Consider the following 20520-nt stretch of genomic DNA (forward strand, 5'->3'; position numbering starts at 1 on the left):
CTTTTAATAGGCCACTTCAATACTTTACAACTTCACAAACTCATCAGCTTCACAGACACGTAGTCATTTAAACACATCAGCTTCACAAACATAACAGATTAAACGTGACAGCTTTAGCTTCAGGAGTACTGTGGCCTTCCTTGAGCCAGACTCTCTCACTCTGCTGATGGCGTGGCTGCTTATATGCCACTCTCCCCATGCTCACTGGAATTAGAAACAGGTGTTAAACATGATCTAGCTCAGGTGCAAGTGTCCTTACCGCTTTCTCTCTCTCCGGACGGACGCTTGACCACGCCCCCGCTGCCACATATCCCCACCGCACGACTCAGGCCGGGGAGAGATCCGGCCTGTCTACCACTAACCCCCCCCCCCCCCCCCAATTTCTGGAAAGGAAGTCAGCGTCAGCCATCTGCGCTCCCGCTCTGTGGACCACCTTGAACTTAAACGGCTGAAGAGCCAGATACCAATGGGTGATCCGTGCGTTGGTATCTTTCATGCGGTGGAGCCATTGGAGTGGGGCGTGATCCGAGCAGAGGGTAAAGGCCCGCCCCAGCAGGTAGTACCGGAGAGTGAGGACCTCCCACTTAATGGCAAGACACTCCTTTTCTACGGTGCTGTACTTAGTCTCCCTCAGCGAGAGCTTGCGGCTAATGTACAGCACCGGGCACTCCTCCCCCTCCACCACCTGCGAGAGTATGGCCCCCAGCCCTCTGTCTGAAGCATATGTCTACAAGACAAAAGGGAGAGAGAAATCGGGTGAATGTAAAAGCGGCCCCCCGAAAAGTGCGGCTTAACCTGCGTGAACGCCTGTTGACACTGCTCAGTCCACTGGACCGGGTCTGGAGCTCCCTTTTTAGTGAGATCAGTCAGCGGGCTGGTGACATCCAAATAATTAGCACGAATCTCCTATAATAGCCAGCCAGCCCCAGGAACTGTCTCACCCCCTTTTTGGTCTTGGGACTCGGGCAGGTCGCAATCGCCACAGTCTTGTCAATTTGGGGACGCACTTGCCCGCGGCCCAAGTGGAACCCCAGATACCGTACCTACACCCGTCCAATCGCGCACTTCTTGGGGTTTGCTGTGAGCCCCGCTCGTTGCAGCGATCTCAGAACCACCCTCAGATGCTGCATGTGCCGCTGCCTATCACTACTGTAAATGATGATGTCATCTAAATAGGCAGTGGCGTAAGCCGAATGCGGTCTGAGGATTCGGTCCATGAGATGCTGAAACGTAGCCGGGGCTCCAAACAAACCGAATGGAAGCGTCGCAAATTGGTGTAAACCAAACGGTGTGGAGAAGGCTGTTTTTTTACGCGAAATTGGTGTCAAAGGGATCTGCCAATAACCCTTTGTCAAATCCAGTGTTCAATAAAATCGAGCAGTGCCCAACCGATCGAGCAACTCATCAACGCAAGGCATTGGGTATGCGTCAAACTTAGACACCGCTGACTTTTCTATAATCCACACAGAACCGTACAGACCCATCGCTCTTAGGAACTAGAACAACCGTGCTGGACCAATCGCTGTGGGATTCCTCTATGACCTCCATATCGAGCATTGCATCCAATTCTTCCCGGACAATTTTCTTTTTATGCTCAGGTAATCGATAGCACCCCCGGCTCGGTCTCGATGTGGTGCTGGATGAGGTTCATATGACCCGGTAGATGGGAAAACACATCTGCAAAATCCTTTTGCAACTTGGCAAACTCTGCAAGCTGACACGGTGAGAGGTGGTCTCTGCAAGTGACCGGGGTGAAATGATTGTGTTTTGTATTCTCCTCCGGTCCGAGCTCCGCCCTCTCCGGGACTACCGTAGCCAACGCCACGGGGACGCCTCCCTCCACAATTTCAGGAGGTTGAGGTGATATATTTGATGTGCGCCCCCTCTATCGGTTCGCTTTATCTCATAATCGAGATCCCCCACCTTATCTCCCGGTGCAAATTCCCACAGCCGAGTTCCCCTGTCATACAGTCGGCTCTGTCGTTCTTGAGCTTGGAGCAAATTCTCCTGTGTTAGTTGCACCAAAGTGTGGAGTTTTGCTCTAAGATCAAGAACGTATTGAATTTAATTCTTGCTGTTTGAAGGTCCCTCCTCCCAAACTTCGCGTATGACATCAAGCACGCCACGCAGCCGTCGCCCATACAGCAGCTCGAATGGGGAAAACCCTGTGGAGGCTTGCGGGACCTCTCATACTGCGAATAACAGGGGATCGAGCCATTTGTCCCAATTTCTAGCATCCTCGTGCACCAACTTACGAATCATGTTTTTAAGGGTTTTATTAAATCGCTCCACCAGGCCATCTGTTTGTGGATGGTAAACGCTGGTGCGGATTGATTTAATGCCCAATAATTCATAGAGCTTATGTAGTGTCTGTGATATAAAGGTTGTGCCCTGATCGGTGAGGATTTCTTTCGGAATCCCCACCCGGGAGATTATTTTGAAGAGTGCCTCCGCAACACTACGTGCTGAGATGCTGTGGAGAGGCACTGCTTCCGGATATCACGTTGCGTAGTCCACTAGGACCAACACAAAGCGATGTCCATGTGCTGACCGCTCTAATGGCCCAACGAGGTCCATTCCAATTCTCTTGAAGGGGACCTCGATCAGTGGAAAGGGGCACAATGGTGCTTTTGGGGTGGCCGGTGGATTCACCAACTGACAATTGCGGCATGCCGCACACCACCTGCGGACATCGCCGCCAATGCCCGGCCAATAAAAACAGCTATTAGGCGGTTCAGTGTTTTCCTTTCCCCTAGATGACCCTCCATGGGATTATAGTGAGCCGCCTGGAACAACATTTCCCGATGGCTCTGCGGTATTAAGAGCTGGGTTGTATCTTCCTTTGTTTGAGCGTCCTGTGTCACTCTATACTACCACTCATTTATAATTGCGAAATAAGGATATGAAAGGGCAACACCCGGCTGGAGTTGTTGACCATCGATCACTCTCACTTGGTCAAAGGCGTGCTTGAGGGTTTCGTCTCACAACTGCTCCAAAGGGAAATCCCCTGAGGACGGGAGGGGCTGCAGCCTCTCCCCCCTCACGTCATCCTGACGTGGAGTAGACAAAGATGGCCCTGGCTCCGCCTCCCCTGCCAGAGCACTGCACATTTCACATCTCATTGCTTTTAAGCAGGACCCATCCGTGCATATTCCCTTTAATACATTTCTAAATTCAGGCCAATTAGTCCCCAAAATCAGCAGATGGGTGAGGCGGGAACTAGCCGTGGCCTCCACTCTATGTTTTGTTCCCCAAAATTTTATCACAAGGGTCACCACAGGGTAGTTCTGAATATCCCCATGCACACACTTCACCATCACAGTTTTAGCTGTGCCCAAAGCCTTGAGCCAAGCATTGGTGGATAGTGGCTTGATTACAACCTGTGTCCACCAATGCCTGGTGAGTACCCCCCTTGACACTTACCGGTATGCGGTACGCACCAGCTTGATCGGGGGCAGCCTGTGGAATGTTGGGGATCCGGACCACCGTTCCCAGCTCCATCACAGGGCATTGATCCCGGAAGTGTCCCGGATCCCCGCAACTCCAGCAGACTGGCCCAGACACCACGCCCGCACCTGCGTCGGCGGACACTTCCACCTGAGGGGGAGAGTGGCTGGGCACTGTCACTGCTATGGGCGATGCGACACCCCACACACGGGGAACTGGCTTTAGCGACGGGACTCCTCGCAGGAACGGGCTCTGGAGAGAGAGCAGGATGAGAGAGAATAGGGGAGGGGGAAGAGAATGGGGAAAACACAGGGGGAGGGGAGAGAGAGTGGTAGGGCTCTTCCGCCCTCGGGTTCGCCACCATATGGTCCTCTGCCAGTCGGACAGCTTCCTCCAGCGACGCCGGGTGGTGGCACTGGACACACTCCGCCATTCCTTTTGGCAGTCGATGTATCAGCTGCTCCAGCACCACCTGATCGAGCACTCCCACAACGTCGTGATCCCCCGCCAGCAGCCATTTCCGGCAGGCGTCTTGGAGATGTTGGGTGAAGGCAAATGGGCGGCCGGTATTCTCCAGCTTCATGGTCCGGAAGAGCTGGCAGTACTGCTCTGGACTGTGGCCAACCTGCTGCAGGATGGGCTTTTTTAGGTCTTCATAGGCCAGGAGGTTAGCCGCCGGCAGTTGTTGTGCAGCCAGCTGGGCTTCTCCGGACAGCAACGTGAGGAGCCTGGCCACGCACTGATCACAGGGCCAGCTCCAAATCTCGGCAGTGCGTTCGAATAGATCGAGAAAGGCTTCCAGGTCATCCCCGCCCCATCTTCAGAAGCATGGGCGGGGGCAGGGGGCTGTGGCTGTCCGGGGACACGGCCGGGGCCCTCTCCTGGCTGAGGAGGCTCCGAATCGCATGCCGGTCCTCTGCCTGAGCTCTGAGGATCTCAAAGAACCGGCGGTCCTGGTCTTGATGTAGCTCAAGCAGAGATTGTTGGTGTGACTGATGTAGGTCGGCGAGGGCCAACTGCGAGGACTTCAGGCTCCTGGGTTTCAGCAGAAGGGATGGTGAACACAGGGAAGCAGGTTTTTCCAGGCTCAGGTAGGTCTTTTAATAGGCCACTTCAATACTTTACAACTTAACAAACTCATCAGCTTCACAGGCACGTAGTCATTTAAACACATCAGCTTCACAGACACGTAGTCATTTAAACACATCAGCTTCACAAACATAACAGATTAAACGTAACGGCTTTAGCTTCAGGAGTGCCATGGCCTTCCTTGTGCCAGACTCTCTCACTCTGCTGATGGGGTGGCTGCTCATATGCCGCTCTCCCCATGCCCACTGGAATTAGAAACAGGTGTTAAACATGATCTAGCTCAGGTGCAAGCATCCTTACCGCTTTCTCTCTCTCCGGACGGATGCTTGACCACCTCCCCATTGCCACAGATAGATAGATGGATGGATGGATGGATAGATTGATATATAGATAGACAGATATTTTTAGATAGATATAGATAGACAGACATTGATTGATTGATTGATAGATAGATGGATGGATGGATTGATTGATATGTAGATAGACAGACATATTTAGATAGATAGATAGATAGATGGATGGATGGATGGATGGATGGATGGATGGATGGACTGATATATAGATAGACATAGATAGATAGATAGATAGATAGATAGATAGATAGATAGATAGATAGCCTTTGCCAATTTTGTCCCCACCACTTTTTGAAATCAGGTAAGTGTCTAATGCAGAAGAAACATTTCCAGTCCTTGAGCAGGAGTTTGCATTTCGTTCGTGCCTGTTATAATAGCGCTGAACTTTGTTATTTTTAATGTTATGATAAATGCTCATTGTGGCTGTTATCAGTGGCGTTGAGTGACAGTGGGCGGCGATGTTCTCTTGTGCATCCAGACGCGCCGAAGCTTGCGCTCTTTTCCAGTTAAATTGCAAAGCATAATGCGAACAGATGTGCTGACGTACATCCACTAACGTACAGATGCACTCTTCGTTTATTAAAATAAAACTTTTATTACAGTGCTAGATGTACAGATCAAGTTATCAAATGAACTGTGTGAAATATAGATTCGAGCTCTTAAATCGGTCATTGCGATCGACTGTTTATCAAAACAGTAAAAGATTATTTGACATTATCTGCACATAACCTTATTAATATTCATGAGTTTCGCCACTTTGTGAAGTCACCCTCCCCAAAATGTCCCCACCACTTTTTAAAATAAGTGACACCCATGGATAGATGGACAGACAGACAGACAGATAGATGATAGATAGATAGATAAGAAATGGATTTAACCACTGGAGACTTATGGATTACTTTTATGTTTCCTTTATGTGATTTTTGGAGCTTCAAAGTTCTGGCCACCATTCACTTGCACTGTATGGACCTGCAGAGCTGAAATATTCTTCTAAAAATCTTCTTCTTCTTTTTTTTTTTTTTTTTATTCAGCAGAAAAAAAGAAAGTTATACACATCTGGGATGTCATGAGGGTGAGTAAATGAGGAGAGAATTTTCATTTTTGTGTGAACTCTCCCTTTTATCAAATTTATAAACACACACGCACATTATATATATATATATATATATATATATATATATATATATATATATATATATATATATGCCAGCAATTATTTCAAGACCCAATTTACACGCAGGACAACATCACAGAAGCTCAGGTACAATGTGCATTTGCATAGTGGCCCCCTGCTTGACTAGTCCTGCCTGTATCCGTCTGTCTCCTCACACGACCCGTTCGCTTAACCCATAATTCCCAGCGACGACACAACATGGAAGAGGCCAACAGCTGCAAGAGAACAATGTTTTGGCTGTGAAATAACTCAAAGGATCGAGCGCCGGGATTCATTTGAACGCTACGAGTCGGCCGTGGTCATGTACAAGTAAGTGCGTCCGCATTTTTGCCATGTATTTTTGCCTGCGGTTGCGAAGATGAGGGATTGCGCACGAATGAAAGCTCCAAAATAAAATCACAGCCGCTCAAGCGAAAGATTCAGCGGCGAGCATCATTGTTTCTGCCGCACGTACCATTGCATAACACTGAGGCCACAAGGGTCGCTTTTGTTAAAAAATGCATCTTCCTTGCTGTGCCCTTACAGTTAAAACAGCCTCTGCGTGCTCTTTACATCGCGTTTATCGCCGTGTATATATATATATATATATATATATATATATATATATATATATATATATATAAATCTCGGCGGGTTGTATTACTGTGTGCGGGCTATTATTAGTGATGATGTGCGCTGTGAACGATCACAATATTTCAGCCCTATGTACAGTGCACAAGCACGAAACGCGACAAAACCAGAACACTGGGGTACAAATCAAAGAAAGTGTACACTGCACGCGCGTTTGGTGTAAGGATGGCGTTCAGGCTTGTCGCGTGCGGTGTAGACGGGCTGTTGTTAGCTGTAGCTCTTTCAGCTGCATGCTTATGCTGGTTAGCCCCTTCATCACTCAGTTCAATAAAACATTTTACTTTGCTTGTACACTTTAGTTCTGTCTTGTGTATGCGTTAGCAGAACGAGATTTTCGTATTTACCTACATAGGTTTGCTTAAAATCGCACTAAAGTTTCCCTGCCCAACTCATTCGTGTTAGTTAGCCGTTAGCTGCTAATGGAGTCATTTAGACTGAGATGTGTTTGGTAATTGTGATAGATTAGCCCGATTTGATAAAACAAGTTACATTTGACCCAGTTTAGCTCCGAAAAAGAGGCAAACATACCAACCAACGTGAAACCGAAGTACCAGTGTGCCCAAACTTGCTTTTAATAAACAAAAACAGGTATGAAAAGATGAAGTCATATCAACAAGATTAAGCAGCTTTCCATTAACGTTAGCTGATCACAATAGAGAACAATGCTGTGGCACTCACAAAGCCAAGACTCGTTGTTTCAATTGAGAGTATATAAACTACATTTTAAAGGAATTTTAAATTACTTAATGTAAACAATTACATGTATTTGCAAAAGCAAATTCGTCTCTTTTTGTTTTTAGCAAGTGTCAACAATCAATTGATGCTAAGGTTAGCTAACCGTTCATTGAAATGGTCTGCTTTCTGATCCTTATATTTTTTATGCTGACTTTGTTTCTTAATAAAACTGCTAAACTACTATTTGTGATCTTTGTTCTCTCTCTGATCAGAATTTGGTTGAATTGTTCTCCATCTCCAAGGAATTTCAGACTGAGGAGTCACCATCGATTGATTTTTAATTCTGCTTTATTTTACACAACCTTCAAGACACTGATTATAGAGAAAATCTTTATTCCTTTGTAGTTCATGCCATATTGTAGTTATGTTATTCATGGTACCTTAATTGTCATGATCAAATTTTTAGATTTCTGGAATTGCTTGTGATTTTAAAATGGCTGGCACAATGATTGTTATTTGAAGTTATTGATATAATTGGTGCTTTTGTCAGGATTTATGTCTATCAGGTGCTGACAGTCATAAGGTTAAGCTTTGGTCTCTTAAATCTCCAATGACCTGCACAGCATTTATTGCCTTGATTTGAAAGATATCTGATAACCTCTGGTGGTATGAAAACCAATGCATTAGAACTGAATGAGGTCAGGTTACAAAAAAGTAAAATTCTTAGATTTCTCTTATTTATTTTGCCTTGCCAATGAAAGCAGCATTGTAATTAAAATGTGCATAGTTTAGTTTAAGCCTTATCACATGATGGTGTGTCATATAGCCTACACAATGTGCGAAATTTCCTAAGTCATCAGCCATTTCTGGTTAGCCAGTATAGTAATCTTGTTACAGAAATCAGTTATAATAATGAATCACTTATGAAGATAATTACTTACTCCTAATGAAGATAATTAAGCATTGCACACTATTTACTAGGGATGTGCAAAATTAAACATTTTCATAATCGACTAGTTAGTTGGTTGTTTGAAGGACTAGTCAGTGTTTAGGATAATAATATATAATTAGGCTCCGTTATGGTCACGAGACCCCGATCAAATGCGGGATAAGAGGGATATACAGCCGCTAAGCATAGCACTTCAACATGGTAACTAACAGATATTCAACAAATAAAATGGCTAAATAACTATAACATCTTTTTGCACAAAACTATCAAAGTAAGAAATAAGAAAGGCTCCAATAAAGAAAGGCACAAAACTGCTTATGCGCATCCTGAACGCAGAATGACACGCTTCAATATAACCAGAGTGCTTCAGGGTGATCCTCACTGTGCATTCAAAAGCGCAGAACTGCAAGATAATATTGCATGTACACATCTAGTTTACGACATTGAGCAGTTTAACCTTTTTAACTGCAAATATTTTTTTAAGCAGCGTCAGACAGAATCAGAAAAATGCCATAATCTCTCCACAGCACCTCACAAATATGGGAACATTACTTTCAGTAGAGGATTTAAAGTATTAGTTCACACAAAAATAAAAATTCCCTCATTTACTCACCCTCATGCCATCCCAAATGTGTATGACTTTCTTCAGCAGAACACAAAGATTTTTAGAAGAATATTTCAGCTCTGTAGGTCCATACAATGCAAGTGGATGGTGATTAGCACTTTAATGCTCCAAAAAGCACAGACAATCATAATAAAAGTAATCCATATGGACTCCAGTGGTTAAATAATTGTCTTCTAAAGCTAAATGATCGCTTTGGGTGAGAAACAGATCAATATTTAAGTCCTTTTCATTATAATTGCTTGCTTCCTGTCACTCTCCGATGTGTGTCCACGAGGGGCCTCTCGCGTGTTGTAAGTGCGTTGGCATTTTCACGTGAGAAGTGACACGATACAATTGGAAGTGCAGCTCGATTTGTTTAAAAGATAACGTTGTTCACAAACTCCATTGGTTTTGCCATCATTTGAACATGCCGGCGTGCTTGCGTCACGCGAGAGGCAGCATGAACCGAGTCCCCTCTTGGACGTTAAAACCACAACTAAAAACTTTATTCTTAGTAGTCGACACCACTAATCGACTAGTCAATTGTTGGACGACTAGTCGATTAGTCGACCACCGTAGCACAATTCTTTTTTTCTATTAATTGCTAATTAATTACTTGGTGTTTTGTGGCTTAAATCGTCCAGAATATTCAGGCTCATATTTCTTGTGTCTTCATAGCATATTTCATCATCTGAGCTGAATGAACTTTGGCCAGTTGAAGACCCAAACATGAGTATTATCCAGGACAAGCTTGGCAATGAGTTTTTACGGAATGGAGGCACAGACCCCAACTTCTCCCCCAGCATGATAATGTTTAGCCATTTACCTCCAGTCACCAGTTTCACGCGGCTGACTTCGCAAACCAGCATGGCGGATATGCCTCAGGAGATGATCCTAAAGAAAGAGCGTGACTCTCCTGACCATGGCGGTTGCTTTCTCCATAGTATGGGTATCAAACAGGAGAAGCTCAATGAGTTGGATTACCGCCTCCCAATGTATGCAACAGGATCCGGAACAACAGGAGGAAAAAGCACTGATATGCTGGACATGTCTCTCAGCAACCACCAGAATATGCTTCTGCATGACCTAAGCCTTAGCAACGTAAGTCTAGTGGATTGAGGAATGTCTTATGGGTTATAAATAATGTATACTCTATACTATACTATTCTCTTGCAAATGCATAGCTGTACTATTTTGTTTCATTTGTTAGCTCCCAGATTACAATGTTTTAACATGGCTATAATGTCAATGTAAAATTAATTCCTGCAGCATATAATGGCTCTTGAGATATCATTACATTATTAAATGATTTTAGATTATTCAGCCTGCAGTCTGTCTTCCATTTTTCATTTTAAAGCCATTTGTATGCTTCATTAGCAGTTCTCTGACAGACTAGGGAAAGACCCAAAAGAATCTGGTCCTAGAAGAGGGAGGAGGGCTAATGGAGAAGGACCAGAGGGCAAAGCTAGAAGGAAACAAGGGGACTCTGCAAAGGTGCATGCATATTTTTTTTAAGTCACTCTTATTTGCATCACTCTCATAATTTCCTCTTTGGCACTTTAGTATGATGGTGTCTGCCTGAAGCACAAATGTAATGGACAATGAAAAAAAAAAGCTTTATTTATCATTAAATTCTTTTGTATATGAATCTTGATGCATTATTTTCCTTTCCACTGGGCATGTCTCAAACACACAGCAATATCGTGACCTTTCAAAATTGGAAATGACTGTGTAATATATTAAGTATTTACAATATTTGTAATATTTAGTTGCCAATATAAAATAGCAAATATCTCAATGATTTTAATAGGTTTTTTAATTTGGCCATTAAGTTTCCTAAATACCTTAGCAGTGGTAAACCTCATTAAAATGGACAGAGATTTGAAATGTTCTATTGATTTCTCTAAAGCAGTTCTTTCAAACTGTCCGTTTCAGAGCAAATGCATAAAACATTTGAATGTAGTCAAAAAGCTTAGAATATTGAGAGAACTTTTTTGCAATATTGCCCTCTCTAAATGGAATCAAGATTATACTAAATTAAGTTTTTACACATTATTTAAACAGTTAATTAGACAAAAGTTAATCAGTATATATGTTTTAATGTGTCTCTGTGCTTTACTTTGTTGTTTTAAGTCACTCATGCTAGATGGGGATGCTGGGCCCCTCTCTCCCAACTCTAAACCGCACATATGTGAGCACTGCAATGCAGCCTTTCGCAGTTCCTATCACCTGCGCAGACATGTGCTCATTCACACAGGTGAAAAGCTTTCTCTACCAGCTGCTCTACAGAGGTCAGATTCAGACTCTGTATTCATGGGATGTTTCTGGGGGCAAATATTTATATGGGTATTTATTTTTGATCACAGGTGAGAGGCCTTTCAGGTGCAGTCAGTGTAATATGAGCTTCATACAGAAGTATTTGCTGCAGCGGCATGAGAAAATCCACAGTGGTGAGTCTGAGCTTGCTTTTGTGGTAAACATACACATCTTATAGCAGAGGCAAAGCTGTTCTTATCATAGGCTTCAAATATAAAGATGGTGCTGAGATTATGTTTGCTTAACAGGGGAGAAACCATTCAGCTGTGACCAGTGCAACATGCGCTTTATTCAGAAGTACCATATGGAGAGACACAAAAGGACACACAGTGGAGAAAAGCCATATAAATGTGACACCTGTCTACAGGTAAGTCAGATCAGATTATTTTGTCTACACTTAGAGCCGGTCACACCAAACCTGTTTTTTTTTGTTTGTTTTTTTGCATACAGATGTGTTTGACTGTTGTGCTGTGTCTTGCTGGGTTTTTTTTTTTTTTTTTTTTCAATGTCTTGCGCAGGAGCTCTTCCATTTTAAAAATGTAGAGTCCTGACTTTAACTTTTAAAAACGCATCTCAAGACACTAGGGGTTGTCACGATTATGAATTTTGGCTGACTATTAATTGTCAAACTAATAATCGCGATTATGATGGTTAATTGTCTGTTTTTGGGCTCTCACAATCATTACTATTATGATGATTCATTGTCTAAGGGCTTTCATGATTATGATGATTCATTGTCATACAAATTGTCATGCTTTTGTCATAGGTGTATGTGTGCTTCATAAACCTTAAGAAGTAATTTATTCATATTTAACTTTTACATGATTTCCTTAAAGGCTTTTAAAACGTATGAATGACAAAAAAAAAATATTTTAAATATCAAAATATTTCAAAATAGTTAAAATATCTGTTCTCTTTTTGGTTAACCAGACTAGTCTTGGTCCATTTTGCATTTACTGTTGTTGTTGGAACCCAGCCAACCTGAATAACTAATACATTATATTGTATTATATTTAGGGATGCTCCGATCAATTGGCCACCGATTGGTATCGGCTGATATTCACGTCCTATGACTCGATAGGTGATCGGTAATTTGGCCGATCGCATAAACCGATTGCTCATGTCACAAAAGATGCGCGGCTCCTTTAAGACTTGAGCAGTACTGTCATGACATCACAGAGTGTGGGGAATACTGGCATAGTGTTGTAAGACAACAAACTTGATTCAGGAGTTAAGAACGATGCAGTGGGAGCAGTATGGCGAATATGAAAAGCTTGTGTACTTTACTGTTAATGTGGCGTTTCACATGCGACAAGGCAAAGGGAAAACAGCATGAGCCGTGAAACGGTCCTTATTATCGTTCGTGGAGGCAGATTCTCAGACTCCGCTCAGGCATGGGCATCTCAGTAATAACGTGAGTTACAAGATGTGTTGTAATTCAAACATCTTTATTAAATATCTCCAGATTAAACGGCATTAACAATAGCAGCACCTGTAGAGTCCAGAGATGTGCTCTTTCTCCGCTTTCCTTTCATTTTTTGCCCTCATGAGAGCTCACGTGTTCCCCTCATTAAAGTTCAAGCAGCAACAAGTGAAAAATTATTGAAAACTAATAATACAATCATCCAACTAAATGAAAATGCAAGGAAGGAATATATAAATATAATAATTATTTATACAATATTAAGATACCATATGATAATGTATTAAATATTGTGCAAAAATAAAATCTAAATAAAACAAGGAATAGTAATTATTACATGAAATAATGACAACGAATCAATAACCAAAAATGTCACATTGTTTAATTGCACCTATGGGTTGTCAGTTTGTCTTCAATTTGACACTAAGCTTAATTTTTTATTTTTTATTTCTATCTATCTTAATATAGAGAATATTTTGTTAGCCTGTACTTTTAAATAAATTTTTTTTTTTTAAACCTTTTTTTAATAAGCCTTTTAAAAATGTTAAACTGCTTTTTGATAATACTGGGAAGAGGAAAATTCAATTAAAAGTGATAGTGTGCAGAAAGCTTGCATGTAGCCAGTTCAGAGATTCTGAAAAAAAGGCGAAATGATCGGTATTGTGATCAGTGTCGACCGTTCAGATAACAAGAAGATCGGTGATCAGTATCAGCTGTAAAAATCCTGATCGGAGATCCCTAATAATATTATATCAAAGTAATAATATAATAGTAAAATATCTCTATCCAAAATTATTCACTTTCACACATTACTTTAAGGCTCTCTGTTTAAATCCACAAGCCATTATTTCACATTAAGAAAATCTTTGAGATTCTGTGTTTGTCTCCTTAGAAATAGAGTAATCGGGCATGGCACAGGGCTCTTCTGTGTCACTGCATGTATGATGCCACAACGACAAATAATGTTTGCTGTTACATGATCGTTAAATTAAAGTGAAGTCGGAAGTGAAAGAAATGCTTTAAACAGAATTTTACTCCTGAATATGAATTGAAACCTTTCTTTCTTGCCTGGCAGTATTTCTCACGGACAGATCGATTACTGAAGCACAAGAGAACCTGTGGAGAAGCCATGAAGAAAGGTCTGGACCCAGGAATGCTGGACCTCGGTGACAAGGAAGTGGGACAAGGTAGCTACCTACTGACTCAGGGAAACACCAGCGCCCCACCACGCAAGAAGGGCAAGTCCAAATGTGGCAACGAGGGAGGAGAGCAACGGAGGAAGAAAGGAGCAGCTGTGGGAGGAGGACTCCGCCCACAGGACTATACCATGAACATCCCCAGTGGATCAGGGGCGTCTTCCTCAGGGGGTCTTGCTGAGACAAGCATGGACAACCAGCATGGACACACACCCAAGCTTGTCTTTAAGAAAGGTGGTCGCAAGGGAATGGATAAGGGTCCAGTTTCTATGGAGGAGGCCAACCAGTGTCTTCATGAACAGAAGCTGCTGATGCAGAAGCAAGGCACTCTGGACATGTCTGGAGCCACAAGTATGGACAGTCTTGGCCTCCTCCAAACCTCCAGTGGCCCCAAACAGGGAGGTACCAGCAGCAACTACGACGATGCAATGCAATTTTTGAAAAAGAGACGATACCTGCATGCTGCTAACAGCAATGACTTCAGCTCAGTCCACCTTCCTCAGCCAACGGTCATCCAGGGTGGCATAGGAGAACCCACACTGGCCTTGCTCGACACCTCACCTCTGGTTAGTGTTGACAAGCATGACAAGTCAGGGATCCCAGATGAGGTGCTACAGAGCCTGCTGGATCACTACAGCCACAAATCTGATGGCTCTCATCATGATGTGACATTTGATCTGTACCATGTGGAATTGCAGCAGGCCTCAGCCACCTCTGATCTTGGCCAGGATGAGGGATCCCCTAGTGGCTCTGGAGACAAGAGTGGGGTGATGAATGAGTACTCCAAGTTCTTGCTCCAGACCCTGGAGAGAACCAGCCACAGCAGCAGCTTTGCTTTGGGCCCATGTGGTCCTTTCGCAGGCCTCCTGTCATCTGGTAGCAGCCCTGCTAGCACACTCTTCTCAGACAAGAGCATCTACACCACCTCCCCAATGGAGTGTGGATTCGGACAGTCCGTTTCCTCCCCTCTTGCTCCTTCCACCTCATCTTCCCTAACCAAGTCTCATTTTGGAATGCTGGTTGGGTCTCCATCACCCTCCCATGCCTCACCATCCTCCCAACAGGGCTTTCATCTTGGCGGCCTGGAGCCAGCCACACACCAGCAGCTTACCCCATCGCAAGAGCTCACTGATCAGCTGGACAAGCAGCACTCCCCGTCGTACCCTCTTACAACTCAGGAGCTGACCAACAGCAGCAGCCAGAAAGACCAGCAGACCAAGAATGGCAGCTCTTCGGCCAATAGCAACAACAGTGGCACTAATGGCAGCTCGTCTAATGGCTCCGTCTACCCTTTGGCCCCACCTCCTGACCTTGCTACACTGGAATCCTCCAAGGAAGGGGTGGACATGCGTTCCACCTACCAGATAGAGAACTTCGCCCAAGCCTTTGGATCTCAGTTCAAGTCTGGTTGCCGGACCCCGCTAGGTTATGGCGGTGACCCACGGGTAGGCGAAGTCGACCACAGAATACAGCGGACTCCCGTGTCAGAATTCTCAGGGTTTACTAGTCTGTTAGCAGATGTCAATGAGCCAGCTAGCTCAGGATCCAAAACCTCCACAAGCCAAAGCTACAGGTAAGGGTTGAGGTTGCTCACCTAACCCTGTTGTGTGAGATGAGGACTTTCTCCAATGCTTCCCACTTCTCACCGAGTAAAACTTTAATTATTACACTGCCATTAAATGTCAACTGAAGACTTTACCAGGGAAGGTCTACAAGACCTCAGATGCAATTTTTCATGTTCTTCTTTTTAATGTGTTTTAGTCATTTGTTTTATTAGTGTAGTGCAGTGTTTCCCATTCCTGGCCTGGAGTACCCCCAACACTGCACATTTAGATTGTCTCCGTTATTTAACACACTTGATTCAACTCATTAGCAAGTTAGTAGAGGCACCATGAGCAGAATTAGGTATCAAATAAGTGTGAGATCTAAAATGTGCAGTGTTGGGGGTACTCCAGGACCAGGATTGGGAAACACTGGTGTAGTGGATGTAAGAATAGATTTAAATGAATTTTCAGCAAAATTATAGTGTAGACTTGTTTGATTTTTCAAAAACCGTGGATGTCTTAGCAATCATAGTCCAATTGTAAGATTAAGTTAATAAAGATGATTTACAATAATAACAGATATCAGGGAGTGGCCCAGTATTCAACGGCAAAAATGTATTGTCTGTTACAATAATCTAAAGTATTACTCAGGAAATTGCATGAACTTTTTTTTAATGAGGTGCACTGGCACCCCTTTTTTACAGGTGTACTTTGAAATGACAGTGAATCTTTTATTTTGAAATTCCTTGAGGAGAAAGACAAGCTAATTTGGAATCTGCTTGTTCGGCTTATGACACTGGTGACTCTTCACTACTTCATGGTACTTCTAATCTCAATGTGAAAACACTTGCATACTTTCATCACTAAGGGCCATGTTAAACACATACACACAAAACATACAGTTATTTAAGTAGACAGATAGAAAGATTCAAGCGTATGTAGATATTTATTTGTAGCTACATGGAACTTCAGTACTATTGTCTCAGGGTGAGCAGTAATTCTTATCCCTTCTTTAAACGTTACTTTTTGTCAGCTGACAACCCTTTTATCTCTCAAGGAATCAAATAAGCACTTTTATAAACCATTGAAAGCAAGAATTCAGATTCAGGACTCATAAAACAATTATTTTTTGATGAAGAAAGCTGTGATTTTAAAAGTGGGGGAGGGAACGGCAGCTTTGCCATAACAAAGGGCATTTAAATTTTTGTAGAGTAATTTCCTGTATGGGTGATATTATTTTGTTCCTCTAATTGAAAATGCTGTTACTGAACATGAATGCCACTTTTTATTGTTGTGAGTCCTTAGGCTAAAAACAGGTTTTGCAAGTGTTCAGCTATCACAACTATTTGACTTTGGGTGAGTAGCAACAATTGGAGTTCTACCTCTTAACGTGTAATAAATTGATTGCCTGACAAAATTGCAAGCGTCCCTTTTAATTGTTGCAGGGAGAAGAACTATATTTGGTTTTGATTGAGCATTACATTAGGAATGAAGCTGATTACTAGGAGAAAAAAAAAACTTTTGAGACTAGGTATTTCCTTCCAAATGCAATATGTGATGCCCTTGGAATGATTGGTGGGCAGCTTTGTCTTCCACTGTTTGTGGTTTTTGGCCCATGCAGCAAGACTTTTCTCTGTCCTGTGTGAGGTCGATCAGTGGTCCTGCCCTGTTTTTTTTTTCCTGCCTTTTTCAGAGTCCTGTCATTTAGAAATGCCATAGCTGTGATTAACAAAGTCTGAATGCTGCACTCCAAACTTGTTCCATGTTTTTATAGAAAGACAAAAAATAAATAAATAGGAGAATAGGATTGACCTTAATATACCTCATATCATTGTAAAAATGAGAAAACCAGGGACATGTGTTTCATGTAGTGGAAATATTGTAGTATGTGTCAGCTTATTGTATATCATATAATGCCGCCTGTGTTTACAGTTCAAGCTGATTTTTTTTTTTTTTTTTTTGGAATACAAATGTACTTCTTTTTGTTGTTGTTTTAAACGGTGTTGCCAAGCAGTGTTTCATTGAAGAATAATCCCTAGAATTTTATGATTTTGTCTCCCTTTATCCCCTTGTTTTCGATACTTGCCATGTGTTTTGATATGATTTCTAGAAAGACTTTGTTTACAATAATGTACAAAAACACTAAAAATGTTTTTGTTTCTGATGTGCATGATATGAAGGTTTTCTTTTTTTTTTTTTTTTTTTTTTTTGATGGCTTTCCTGTGGTCATCACCATTGCACCAAATGTTTGTAGCATATGCGTCCCCGAATTCAGTCTCATTTCTGTGACAGGGCTGTACATGTCAGATGACTTTATAAATGATTAGGTAAGCCAATAAAAACCTTTTGTTAAAAATGTTCAATTGCAATGTGCTCAGTTGCAAGTTTTTAGGGCAGCTGCCAATTTGGGCTTTTAAATGGAAAGAATAGCAGCACTTAGAATTATTTCATTCAAATGTACTTGAACTCATAGTGACCAATCAAAGACATCAAAATGAATTATATTTTTAAATATTTGGGGTCTTTGAGTTGAGATAGGAATGCCACAGCAGGAGAAATTAATAAAACAAGTAATTATTGGGAATTGATGGGGAAGGGTATTAAGAGTTATATACCATTATGAATTTTAACCAGACTTTTTCCACTTAATCAGAGATGGCCTCCAATAGTGGGAGAGTAAGAAAGGGTGATGACAAATCAAAAACAATAATTGCCTTGTCAGTAGTTCTATGGAAGTTAATAAAATGTACTTCACATGCATAATAACATACCGTTATTTTTTCAGTTGCATTTTATTTGTGTACTGCTTTCTACAACACATCTTGTTCCAAAGCAACTTTACAGAAAATAGGAAAATAGTACCCTACAAACCCCCCCAAGTGAGCAAGACAATCATTGGCAAGGCAAAATTCCCAAAGATGTTACAAATAGATGAGAAAGAAACTTTTGAGGGGAACCACTCAGCTGGGGAAGATCTCCACCTCGGCTCACATGTTTTTTTTTGTTTTGTTTTTTCCCATAAGAACATTGATAGATGATTAAAAAGGCTTTCTCTTAATTCCTGACAACTAAAATAAGGTATAGAGAACAACGGGGCTAAAGGCCCCCAGGTGTAAAAGGCACATTTGATTTTATTTTCTCCCATAAAACACTAAATAGCAACAAAATCTACCACAGTACTTTCCTAAACATCTGTTTGTCATTATACACTACAAAATGTTCCTGGTCCATGAGATTTTTGCATGTGGTGTCTAACGTTTGATTTTGAGGCAATTTTATCAAAGTTTTAATATTTTTTAAAATGTTGCAAATTGATGTAGCTAATGAGAATCCCTGAATTTAACATTTATTTTCAGACAAATTACTTATTTGTCATTTAAAGTTTTGTTCAAGGTCATTAAATCAAAAAAATACTGCCCTTTCAGTAAGTGAAAGGACAGTATTTGGGGTAAAAATTCCCCCTGTTGCAGTGGCTAAAGGCTTCTTTTTTTTTTAAGTGGGGTGAATAGATTTGTTAGGATACATTTTCAAAGTGACTTGTTTATAGAATAACTGCGATGTTATGAAATGCCAAATGCGTTCGAAAGCAAAATGGTTAACCCTTTTCTGAAGTAGTTTTTTTGAATAAGCATTTTCTTTCATTTTTACTCAAAATACCACAATTCTAAAATGTATTTGCATTAGTTGACACATTTTGCCCTATAACTATTGTTCCTATATTTACATGATATCATTACAAACCCCCTTAGTGGACTTTTATCCCAAGTGTGGGGTTAAAAGCTCCCTCACCACCATTTTTTTTTTTTTTAAACTGGTTTATAATCAAAACAAACTTCTGTTATTATTTATTTTCACACAAATTATGTTGCTCCATCAATATTGAATAAAAAGAGATAATTTTTTGTTTTGTTTACATTTTTGATACATTTTGTGACCAGAAAAAAGCACATTTTCCTGAAGGTTTGCCTTTTGCCCCAATGTACCCTTAATAATAAGTTTTATTTAGTGTCCCAGTAATATCTAAGCAGTAAAGGATGCTAAAAGGGAATCGAAATGAGGGAAGTAGATCTAAGTATATTTTTCATATTGAAGCTATCAGCAGAGGACATTTATATATGGTTTAACCTTGATGATGAGGACTAACTCTTGTTATTAAAGGTTTTAGAAAACCTTTATCTGTTCTGTACCACTAGGTGGCAAAAAATACTGTCAGGTCAAATTCTTTGTTTCAATATAAAATAAACTGACATGTTATCAAACAACAACAGGCCTAAACAAATGAAGCACCATTCACTAACAAGGACAACCATGTTCCACATACTTTATAGGCAGTAATGTCAAGTATTGATACATATATTTAATGATTAAACAAGCCTCTGGGCAAGGTTTTATAGATACCATAAATATTGACTAAACTTTACTTGATTTGGCATTTATATCAGTTTGGGTCAGCTTATTTAATTTAAGATGTCCTGAGATTTTTACCTGAATTGTAAATTGACATGAAATGTACAGCAGCACATGCTCTCAGCTGGTGTTATGAACAAACTACCTACTCTGAGACTCTATTGTTTATTGTGATCTGTTCACATTTACACTATGACACATCATTTACTGTAGTCTCCAGTGTAAAAAAGTTTCAACATCTACCATAAATTACAGTACAAAGGCCTTGTTTTATGAGCCAATGTGGGAGGTTTTATCTTGCCGGGAAACGGAGAATGATACTTAGAAGATTCCTGATTGAACATTAATAATTTATCCAAATCAATTGTTTTGTTAATTGTCTTGCTTTATTGTAAATATTAAAGACTTATTGAGTGTCAAGGTTATCCATGTATTTGGATCAAAACAGACCAGATGCATAATGGTTAAACGTTTTCCTTATTAGTCTTATAGGTTGGGTTTTATGTCAGGTAAATGAAGCGAGTGACTTCTGTAACTTAGCAGCAGGACACTGTTAATTTCCAGTAAGCCAGGCAAACTTCTGCCACAAAACATTTAATATTAAACTTAATATTTCTGACTGTATTTTTAATTCAAAATATAAAATATAAAACACAAAATTCACTATAATGCCTCTCTGATCCAGCACTCATAACCACACAATAATATAATGT

General features: G+C 41.4%; 1 protein-coding gene across 6 annotated transcripts; it reads left to right on the top strand.

Annotated features, from left to right (window-relative positions):
- Positions 1-4486: 4486 nt before the first annotated feature.
- Positions 4487-17465, top strand: LOC127423280 (zinc finger protein 281-like). Of its 6 annotated transcripts, none has more exons than XM_051667444.1 (8): positions 4487-4538; positions 5924-5961; positions 9600-10022; positions 10299-10415; positions 11055-11178; positions 11288-11371; positions 11486-11604; positions 13736-17465. In XM_051667444.1, exons 1-8 carry the CDS (start codon positions 4502-4504, stop codon positions 15431-15433), a joined length of 2640 nt encoding a protein of 879 aa, XP_051523404.1. In that variant the 5' UTR covers positions 4487-4501; the 3' UTR covers positions 15434-17465. The 6 variants fall into 6 exon arrangements, with proteins under 6 accessions (XP_051523404.1, XP_051523405.1, XP_051523408.1 ...); XM_051667445.1 differs by having other exon boundaries at positions 10302-10415; XM_051667448.1 differs by lacking the exons at positions 4487-4538; positions 5924-5961 and adding exons at positions 6175-6372; positions 7494-7521 and having other exon boundaries at positions 7641-10022.
- The last annotated feature ends 3055 nt before the right edge of the window (positions 17466-20520 follow it).

Source organism: Myxocyprinus asiaticus, chromosome 32, assembly GCF_019703515.2.
Source record: "Myxocyprinus asiaticus isolate MX2 ecotype Aquarium Trade chromosome 32, UBuf_Myxa_2, whole genome shotgun sequence".
NCBI classification, from domain to species: Eukaryota; Metazoa; Chordata; class Actinopteri; order Cypriniformes; family Catostomidae; genus Myxocyprinus; species Myxocyprinus asiaticus.